This window comes from Ornithodoros turicata, chromosome 6 (assembly GCF_037126465.1).
Source record: "Ornithodoros turicata isolate Travis chromosome 6, ASM3712646v1, whole genome shotgun sequence".
Classification (NCBI taxonomy): domain Eukaryota; kingdom Metazoa; phylum Arthropoda; class Arachnida; order Ixodida; family Argasidae; genus Ornithodoros; species Ornithodoros turicata.
Window position 1 is genome coordinate 44,909,792 of NC_088206.1, and position 11,205 is coordinate 44,920,996.

The 11,205-nt window shown below is 44.7% G+C and overlaps 1 protein-coding gene and 1 long non-coding RNA gene across 2 annotated transcripts; both read left to right on the top strand.

The window, feature by feature from the left end:
- Positions 1 to 547: 547 nt before the first annotated feature.
- Positions 548 to 2,164, top strand: LOC135398556 (uncharacterized). The gene has a single exon (XM_064629950.1). It carries the CDS (start codon positions 548 to 550, stop codon positions 2,162 to 2,164), a length of 1,617 nt encoding a protein of 538 aa, XP_064486020.1.
- Positions 2,165 to 3,964: 1,800 nt separating this feature from the next.
- Positions 3,965 to 8,887, top strand: LOC135397956 (uncharacterized). The gene is made up of 3 exons (XR_010423910.1): positions 3,965 to 4,292; positions 4,376 to 4,589; positions 6,857 to 8,887. It is a non-coding gene; the product is annotated as an uncharacterized LOC135397956 (long non-coding RNA).
- The last annotated feature ends 2,318 nt before the right edge of the window (positions 8,888 to 11,205 follow it).

An 11,205-nucleotide genomic window follows, 5' to 3' on the forward strand; every position in this document is an offset into this window, starting at 1 on the left:
CGCTCTTGATCATAGTTGTCTTGCAACGTAAAGCCACAAATTATTAAATAAAGATTTATTAACATTATGACTAAGCAAAATGATGTTTTCGGCAAGTAGCTGCAAGTTACTCAAGTGCAGTGACCTGCTCTTGAAGCCGTTTATGTAGTCGGTGTGACTGACACATCAGAACGAGGAGAAAACAGTTTTAGCACTCTAACATTATCAGGATGTCTACCAACTTGGGAAAACAGGTAATTGTAAGAAGCTTGTAATCTTAAGATAGTAGCAGGCTGTAGCATCACGTATCACAAGCTCGTTATCAGCGTGTTACTCACGCCTCTTGTTTACCGGCTGCGCACAGGCGCCTTCTTAAGCGCATGTCAGAGTGGACGACATTCATTCTTGTCAGTCGTTGTACTTCACTCCGGAATAAAGGCTGTTCTGGATTCACCTCGACTTGTTACATGGTGGCAGCGATGCAAACTTCGACGAAACAGCAAAAGACCACAGAGAACGGAACCAAAGACCCCACTCCAGTGAGAGATATCAAGTAAGATGATGCCAAATGACGTCCACGGATAAGCAAGAATCAGGGACACCGACTGCGCTCGAACAAGAGTCACAAGAACTGATGGCACGGCACAGCATGTCAAGCCTGCTACCCCCACCAAAAGTACTAGACACAACACAAGACATCTGGAACTGGTGGAAGTTATGGCGAAGGGAGTTTGAACTTTTTTCTGTGGCTACGGGGTTGAAAGCTCAACCAAAGGAGGTACAGGCAGCAACTTTCTTGGTCATCATCGGTGAAGATGGAAGGAAGATATATACTACGCTGCACTTTGATAGTGAAGAGGAACGTACAGATGTCGCAAAGCTGATAGAAAAATTCGAAGCACATCGCAAGCCCACAGTAAACCTCACCTATCAAGAATTCCTTTTCGGTTCGAGAGACCAGAAGGAAGGGGAGCGCTTCGACGAGTGGATAACAGAGCTTTGGGTGTTAGCCGCCACCTATGAATTTGGCAGTCTTGAAACTCGCATGCTAAGAAGCCGCATTATTTTGGGCACACAAGACAAAGCCCTTCAGCAAAAACTTATCAATGAAAACCCACCTTACGAGAAGGTCGTTGAAATCTGCAGGCAGCGGGAACGCAGTCATCCACAACTACAAGAAATTCAAAGCGACAAGAAATTAAAAGAAGAAAAGTCTGAAGTGAACGCCGTCCAGGACAATAGGAGTGGAAGGATACCGTGCTCCAAGTGTGGCTACAGTATGCACAGAGGAGGCCAATGTCCAGCGGTAGGGAAAGTCTGCAAGAAATGCGGCAAGAAAAATCATTTTTCGTCAGTCTGCAGAACGAAGAATCCTGGGCGACCGCCGAGACAAAGAAGAAGGCAACATGAGAAAGAATTAAGACATCTGGAATATGGAGATAAAGCCGACTATTTCTTTCAGTCGCTATCATCGAAAAGAAGTGATGAGACCGAGATATGGTCCGCCAAGGTCACCATCGAGGGAACAAACGTATCCTGCAGGTTGGATACCGGAGCGAACTGTTCTGTGATATCGTCAGCCCTGCTCGAGAAAATAACAGACAAGAAGGCATCCAAATGCAGCGTGCCGCTGAGCACGTTCTTCGGACACAGTGAAAAAGCTGAAGGCAGAATACAACTGCATATCTCATTTCAAGGAAAAGACCTTAGCACGGAGTTCTTCGTTGTGGATCGCCAGGTTCCTACAACATTGAGTGGAACGGTATCTGAACATCTGGGACTGGTCAGTAGAATGGTCCACCCCACCCACGTTCATAAGGACAACCAGTTGGGATTGTACGAAGCTGCACGGCCTTATGATGACGTTTTTAAGGGCCTAGGCAAGCTCAAAGGAATAGTCTACCACATGAGACTGAAACCAAACGTTAAAGGCGTAGTGAAGCCCGCGCGAAGAATTCCCGTTGCATTAAAAGACAAAGTAAAGGACACGCTTGACCGCATGGAAGCAGACGGCGTGATATGCAAGGTCACTGAGCCTACAGAAAGGACCAGTAACATGGTCGTCGTAGCAAAGAAGGAAAAGGTTCGAATTTGCCTGGATCCTGCGTACCTCAACCAAGCTCTGCTCAGGGAGCACTTTAAAATGGCAACGTTAGAAGACGTTGTCCCACGTCTGAGTGACTGAGGCTGTAGCATCACGTATCACAAGCTCGTTATCAGCGTGTTACCCTCGCCTCTTGTTTACCGGCTCCGCACAGGCGCCTTCTTAAGCGCATGTCAGAGTGGGCGACATTAGAGAGTTTTAGTATACCGGTGCCCGGTAGGCTACCGCGGCTACCGGTGGACTTGCTTACCGCAGTCCCCGGCTCCGGTATAACAGGCTCGTTTAGTATAGCGCGACTCTACCGCGACATTTCACCGGTAGCGATAACAACAGCAGCGCACAGAGACGGGAAGGAGAGTGGCAGCGCTGCTGTCGATCTCGCCGGTGAAGCGAGCGGTACGCTGGCGGTAGGCTGCGCGGTATTTCGCCCCTCCGACCGGCGGCCGGTAGGACTGGGAGGCCGGTATTCCGCTCGCACTTGCGCAGAGAAGGCATGACGTCAATACCGGCCCCACCGGTAGCCTATGGCCGGTATACTAAAACTCTCTATTCATTCTTGTCAGTTGTTGTACTTCACTCCGGAATAAAGGCTGTTCTGGATTCACCCCGACTTGTTACAGTAATTATCAGGGAATTTTGATGTGACTGGAAAAGTCAGGGGATTTTCAGGGAATTTGCCAAAAAGGCAGCTGAAGTCAGGGAAATTCTCAGACAAGTGCCATCACAATGTGCCGTGAATCACGAGTGCGGATGAGTGGTTGAGCCACAGCAATGTTGCGCGAGTAGCAGTTCGCCAATACGACAAGCCCAGAGTCAAAAAAGTAGGGCAGTCTTACTAATTCCTCATTAAATGATCTGCTTCATGAGGGATCTGTATCAAAATGTTTTTGGTCAGGGAATTCACTTGAAATGGTCAGTGAAAATGTGGAAAAAAAGAGGAATTCTAAAGCAACAGTTTTGTAGACACCCTGACAACGGATATCCTGCCTCCTTTTAACCACAAACATATCTTATAACTTTTTGCGCTTCCTGCGTTCTGTATGTTCCTCAGTGAACTTTTGATTTTCCAATCGTAAATATAGCTGAATCCTTGAAGTGCAATACATGCCCATAAATTTTGCACCGCAACGAGGGCTACAGAAAGGCTCGTGCACAGTACCCCATAGCTCAGCAAGCAAGCGAGCCATTACATTTCTTCTATGTACAACGTGCGGTATACATGACTGGAACTTCTTTTCGATATTGCAATAAAAATTTAAAAATGCTTTTGAGGGCATGCACTTCGTTGGAGTTGCTGGATCTTGCTTCCTCAAGTACAAGTACGTGAAGCTTGGATCCGGTTCTGCTTCTGCAGCCTTTAGCAAATTTGGACAATTTTGACATTTCGAAATGTCAAAATTGACGGAACATAGACGGAACATACCAGACGGAACATATTGTCCCTCGGATATCCGAGTTGATCCTTACGTCCGTGTCCGAGGCGGGATACCCGCAGGACGTCCTTCGGAGATCAGCCCACGGACAACGAATTTTCGTTAGCCCACGGACGTCCCTAAATGGATGTAGAAATTTCGTGATCCGTGGGACGTCCTTCTATGGGCATTTGAACAGATCTTAATTCATTGACACAGTCAAAATTTGAAAGTCGATGTCCATGTACACTGCTTGCAGGATGAAAAGGGGGAAAGGAACGCTCTTCTTGTTGTGCATTGTAACCAATAGTAACGCAGTACAATGTGCTGCAATGGTGTCCATATTTGCAGTATGTGAACTGCGATAATAAAATCAAAAATAGTTTTCTAACATTAATTATAAACTAAAAAGTACTTCAAATAACTTATCGGAACCGAAAGCATAAATATTTTTAACAATTATTTTGGCTAGATACGAAACCCGAGCCGCTCGAACGGCTGCATCTGCATGGCTGAATCAGTCTAGTCCGGCGCCATCTTTGTTTTTGTGAGCTCGGTGTTTGCACGTGAGATAACCGTTTTCTTCGCACGCGTCCGCTTTCTCAAAATGTGTTGTATGAGGTGGATTGCGAAGCAGCAGTGGGATATTTTCCCTGAATGGGCTATTGCAGATCCTAGAGTAGGAGCGAGTCTTCTCACAGAATCGAGACAATCAAGATGGCATCGAAAGGCAGCCCTGCCGTGTCCTCGTTGTGTGTTGGATAGAAGAAGAACCTCCGGTTGAGGACCACATTTCGGTAAGCTTATATGAATTTCGTGTCTTATCGACACCCCGGTGGGGGGGCTGCAATAAAAATAATCTCTCGTCCTGGTGTTTCAGCGTTGAAGACGACGAATATGTTGGGGGAACCGGGGCGAGCAGTAACACGCGGGCAAGCAGTATACCTGCTCGAAAAGGACGACTCAAGTTTCAGTGCAGGCCGCGACTTTTACTTGGTGTGTGTGAGCTTGTGCCTTTGTTGTCATCAACCAAGGAACTTCTCTGACACAATTCGTGAGAAAAGAACGATGCGCACTGCACAGCAGCTAGCTAGGTGAGTACGAAATTTTAGGGTTTAACGAGGCATGGTTTAGTAATTATGAGGTGTCGACTCATAATGGTCACATCGGCTAACTTTTCCTATGCTAGTCGTATGCTTTCAAACTCGCGCAATGATACGCCTTTTAAATTTGCAATCTTTCACGTTTTTCTCTACGTAACACATACTGAGTCACAACCTGGTCACTATATATCTAGGTATTATACAAGTTGTCATTTAGCTATGCAATATGTGTAAGTTATACTGTGCTATTTCTCTGTTGAAAAACAGTCTGGTGGAACTGGTACACACCACGTTGGATGCATTACAGGAATTCATGACTACCTGTGCACATGGTAATCATGTACTAAGGTCATGTACTGAGAATGTGACTTCAGTCAGACCATTGTGTACTTCTAAACCCTGCATACATCAGAACTGCTTCACTTCAGGAGGTTGATTATAAACATTGTGTTTAATTTTATGTGATAGCACAAGTGCTGTTTTTGCAGTTCTGACCTACGTGTAAGCAAATATTTTGTGTGAGATAGTATATAGAACTACCACACGGCTACTTAATTAAAATGCAATGATTGAATTTTCTTAACTGCAATAATTAATTAAATTGGAGGTTTTCGTGCAGTACTGAGATCAGCACAATGTCGGGAAATTCTTGTTCAAAGGACCACGTGACACGAATTATTTATGGTCAGATTTTTCTTTTACAATGCCGAAAGCAAGGCAAAACTGTGGAAGAAGTGCAGGCACTACACTACCATTTCTGTTAGAGAGCCAAATGCTTCGACTAAAATATGCGCCAGATTGGTGTGACAGCTGACAGCGATAAACGTTGCTCTATTGGCTGCGGTCCACATACGTAGCTATGCCATGGGGGGTCAAACTGCAATCAGCTCGATTAAACAGCCATTTCAAATTTTGCATTTCATCATTTCCATCATAATTTTTGCAAGTTTCATCAATACTATTTGCTGTACGTGGTTGTTGTACTTCAATCACTTGTGTTCCTGTTCGACAGAGCCCAAGTAAATTAGTTGCATAATTTCTGAAAAATTGGCTCACTTTAAACAAGGACTGCCTCTGTTTATGCTATCACTGATTTGCTGAAAAAGCTTGAATTATAAAATATTCAAGAAATTTCATTTTAATTTCGCATCTACTGGTATATATATCACAAAACGGCAAGTCTGCCTGGAGTTCACATGCAAACACTGCATCAATGGTCTCATTATAGCTTTTAGATAAACCGCAACTGAAGGAAAGTAGTTTTCTTAATTGAACTATGTTAAATAATCCTGGTAATAAAAATTTGAAATTTCAGATTTTTCATCGTATGGTCAATTCTTGTATAGCTAGAAGTCTGTAGTTTTGTGACTAATGGGGCAGGACTGCATATTTCACACTAATATTTCGGTTAAACATTTTATAATGAAAAATATCATTTTTAGTACTACGGTGTCTGTCAGCATCAGCCTCACCGGTTTGATTTCAAGAAAAAAAGATTGTCCGGAGCGTGCCTCTGCTAGATTCTACCTTGCACGAAAATATTATAAATTTCATCCGATATTCAAGGTGCAGTTTTTGAGATACTCATATACCATTCGTATCCGGAAATTTCAATATTTACACGTCCCTATTAGTCTCGTAGTACACTGTTGGCATTAATGCAGCAAAATGGTATTCTTACATTGCAAGTGTTTAGGAAAATTAGTCTTGCTTTTTTTATAATAGGTTATTGAAGTTGAAGGTGAAACTGCCGTCCAAAGTAGAACGTGCTACAACGCGGCGTACACGGCATAATGCCCACAAACGTTTCTTAGTGTCCATTAATTTTTGCATGTATCAATGCTTTTAAGAGTAATTATTTTCCCCGTACTGAGCTGGATTGGAATTCTCTACTGCGTCGTTCTGAAATCTGAAAATCTGAGAGAGAGTTGGACAGCATTTTGTCTTGATATTCCTTGCTTTGCTGTAACTCCTGCTAGGGTCAGAGGGCCTCTAGTATATGTTAAAGCAAATAAATAGAACCGTATGTTACCACGCATCCCTTACTTGGTTACTTCACACGAAGCTGGGCTTTTGTGACTCTCTCTAATGTGGCAGTAGGATGTAAATTTCACGTGTAGTGACCATCGAATAGTTCTAAGAGAATTTTGGGAAACTTACTTCACAGTTAACTGTGCTATACCCATAAGCTTCTGACCCAGATTGACTAACACAGGAACTGTGTTCTCTGCATTGTTCAGTCGACTGTTGTCTTTCAGGTCGGGGAGAAGCAGATTCCGAAGGGGATTAGCCGATGAGGCTTCGTTAAGGATCCTGACCATTTCACTCAGATTCACTCCAAACAAGAGCTCCTAATTGTATACCCCAGGAGCAACAAGGGAGGTCATGTCTGAACTTGCACGTCAGGACCAGAAAGCAGTTTCAGCAGGGCAGCACAGGACGAGATGCTGAGGACACAGTGACCACCGTGCAACTGAAGTCTTGCCTGTGTCCCATGTGATGAACAGTTGTCTACCCATAGTTTTCTACATTACATACTACCTGCCTGTGGAACCCCCCAGCTCCTATGTACAGGTATCCGCACAGTTAACTAATCTCCAGCTCCTGTGGCTTTGCCCCGATAAGCGCCCAACTAACGGCTGACGACGCAAACACTAGTGAACTCGTCCAGAGGTGGCGGGATTTTTCTTCTACTGCATTCCTGTGCGCACTCGTGCTATAAGACAAAAACATACACGCGCGCAACAGAATAGCAGAAAAAAAGATAAGAAGTCTGCAATCTTCATCTTTTTTCTTTGTGTGTGTGTGTCTCATACGACATACCTTCGTTTGTAAGCGTGAGTTGGGCCCACCCCTGGACGAGCTCACTTGTGTTTGCGTCGTCAGCCGCTAGTTGGGCACTTATCGGAGCAAAGCCACGGGAGCGGGAGATGGGTTAACTGTACAGATACCTGTACATAAAAAGATTTAGGACATTTAGCAAAAGCTCGGTATACCTGAGCAAAGCTCCCAGAATTTTTTCAACTTTGCACAGCTGAGAATTTAATTACTTTTACAGCTGTCATATCTTAGTACTTGCATTTTCCTCAAGTAAATCTTGGTCCCTGTTGCAAACGCCCTTGCCAAACACAAGTGCCATGTTTTCCGGTCCATAAAATAGTCTTATTCAGTGCCGGATTTAGAGGAGGGCTGATGGGGCACTTGTCCCGGGGCCCCCACCACAAAGCCCCCACCACTGTAATTCCGGCACTGGTCTTATTACTGATGTGAGGCCACAGAGACAGTAGTCAGTAATTTAGATAGCTATTTGGATTTCTACTTTTTATACCTTAGATATTTTGAATTTACCTCAAGTACAAACAGTTTTGCTTTTAGGCTGCAGCAGAGCGCTCTTTTGTGTTCCTATTGACCTTTTGATGGGCTTGCTGGTGGTTAACGAATTTACACTCAGTCTTCTGTGCTGCTGTGCGCACAAAGGTCATGTGCCATAACGACATTATGTACAGCTTCTATAAAGACTTTCCAATTTTGGAATATGTCCTGTACGCCGTAGCAAGCCTCACACAAATTTCGTAAGTTTTAGTGCTTCACGTTGCTTATAGTTTAGTTTAGTCGTGTTTACAACTATTCATCTCGATTGGTTGTGTTTGTCACATTCATTTTACCGGTGAACATGCAGATCCAATTGAGTAACAAGCAATCTGTTTTGCATGCTGTTTTTTCATACCTGTTGCAAAAATCTTTGCCAAACAAGAGCATCGTGTACTATACAAGCACGGTTGTCTGAGAGATGCATCTTTTCCAAATTTTCTTGTTGTCCTTTCTGTGTCCTATTCTTTTCCAAGGTGACAATGGGGAATTGTGTGGCCACAGGCTGCAGCTTTTAGACAACTGTGTCCAGTTATTTTGGTCCATAAAAAGGCACAGTATATGTGCCTTTTTGTTACCTCAGTGGTTTTTATGCCCTTACAGTTTAGTTTTTTATACATGTGTATGTACTATTAGCATTTACCTAAAGCTACAGTTTTACCGATGCCTTCAGGGCAAATCAGAGGACTCTTTTTTATGATAGTGAGCTTATCGACGATCTCGCCGGTGCTCTAGGTTCACCCTGTACGCAAATATATGTATTGCCATCTTGATATGTATCTCATAATTTTTTTGTTTTCTAATTTACATCTTATATACGTTCTTCGCAATATTTTGCTACCTTGCCTTACATTTGCTGTTGATGTGTGAGGTTATTTTGCTTCCATCTACTGGAAGGTTTTTAAGAATAAACCTAGTTATTCTTACAATTGCATCCAGTGTGGCAAGTGGTTTCATAGTGAACACGTGCTCTAGTTGCACGAACGGATATAATTAGTAATAACAATCAATAAAAACCCTCGGAGTAGCCACGTCCGTGGCTCGTCCTTGATCGGACGTATTTCGGAATGTCCGAGAGGTGGCCACTCGGACGTCCGTAGGACGTCAGGCGGAAAATAGCTGATATCCCACGGACATCCGCATGTCCGGCTTCGGATATCCTGTGGACAACCGTGGGCTTTTTATTTCCGTCTGGGATCATAGCACTTAGAAAAGACTGAACCAGGCTTCCTGCAAATTCATATTGTGCATTCATCTCAATGAGGTTTGCAGGCTCTTCTAGAAGCTGCAGCACAGGCTCAGAACCAGTGTCTGCCCCTGAATGAAGGGTACTCTCAGACGGGCCTGCAGACGAGCTTATTGAATGCACAGGAATGCGTCTCAGTTCGTTGAGAAGTGTTGTTGTGTCTGCTTCACAGTTCCCTCTACCAGGGAGCTTAAGCAGCCTACCTGCGAGAGCATGCTTCATCCCAGCAACGAACTGAAACGCATTTGGTGTTTCATTGCACCCATGAATTTGCCGGAACTCTCCAAACAGATTCTGTTAGGGGTCCTGGTTTAGCCGTCTGGTTAGCAGAAAATCAAAGTTGAAGTTTGCCTTGAGGTCGTCCCACAAGCCCAGTACAGCCGCGATAGTGACCTGCCATCCATTTACTGTTGGGGGCTGCCTATCACAGTCAAACTTCCACCCAGCGATTCGCACTGCAGCAGCCTCCAGAACCTCCTTGTGGGCAGACGTTGCTGACAGTGCATACCGCATCTTTCTGTCATCAGCCTGTACAACTGAAGAGCTGTTCAGGGTGTCGAACAGCATGTCAATTTATTGGAGGAACTTTGATGTTGCAGCAGCTTCAGGGGACATTGCTCCCATAAAAATTAGACATGCGATTCCCGTAGACACGCTGTCACTCAGCACTTGTGTGGCAAGCTTGTCTCTCATGTGTTTAAATACAGTGGGGTAAAGGTGGTTGTGTGTGAGCTTAGGTGCAGCCTTACTCTTGCAGGGTGAGTGTTCTCATAGAACTCCTTGATGAAGGACCACTTAACCCTCTGTTCATCACTCCCACTTTGGAGGTCGTGACGAAGCAAAAGATTTCTTGTGGTCTTCATCACGTGGGGGGTATCAAAGATGAAATATACTTTACACTGATCAACAACAAAAAATGGATTTGATGGAGAAACCTCCAGTGCTCTGGCCAATGCACAATTACTGGAGCCCTGGTCACACACAACTGCCTTTACAAAAATCTCCGCCAAATGAAGTCTACGAATTAAATCAAAAAGCAATGTTTGCAAAGTCTCAGCTGATGCTGTTGTTTTGGACAGGATGTACGAGAGGGGCTGCAGACAATTTTTGGAAATGCCAGCAAGCACAGCCACAAGTGCTGAGTGTGCAAACTCGGGCGATCTCTCGGTCCCAGAATCAGCATAGCCATAAACCACATCCGAGCCTCTATCATACTGCAGATTTTTTTGTTTGATAGACATTTCATCAAACATTACGATACAGGCTCGTTCCTTCAGTGGTGTGCCCTGGAGCCGTGTCTGCAGTGAGTCGAGCACAGCAGGCACAACCCCAGGTTGCATGGCTACTTCCTGAAGTCAGTACTTGAGGCATCGCTCAGTTGGCAACAGCAAGTACCTACTGAGGAACCGGTACGCTTTTGGGCCTGCGAAATGCAACTTCAGAGCAAAGTTCCTGTACTGTGGGGGCCATCTCCTGCCATATTTGCGTAAAGGCTGCAGGTACAGCATTGTCTGGAATATCTCCAGGGCCTGCCTGGAAAGGTACCGTGATGCTGCTTGTATGATCTCTGTACGAAAGAGATTGTCACTCTGCTGGGACGCCCGGCGCTGCGCCTTGAACAGGCTCCTCCGCAGGCTGTCCCTTGTCCTCCTCAGATGATCAATCTCAGCCACAGTCCTCGGCGTGCGCTTAGTGGGAGGCCTGCCACCTTTCCGTGGTCGAGGAGGTGTAGACTCTGAAATAGGAATTACATGGTTTAGTAAAAGAAAAAGTACCATAACGAATTTACTTTACGCTATTCTCAGAACATACTTTTCCATTGGGCGTCCAGCAAAATACCACGGACCGATTTTCTATAACTCAAGCAAAATGCATACAACCAGAGCGTGTCTAAATATTAAGTAAGCAGGTGAGTGAAGGAAACAGAGTGAGGCAACGTGGTGTCAGAGATCATAGTTCTTCTGCCGTCCCAGGTGAAACATAAGGTGAACA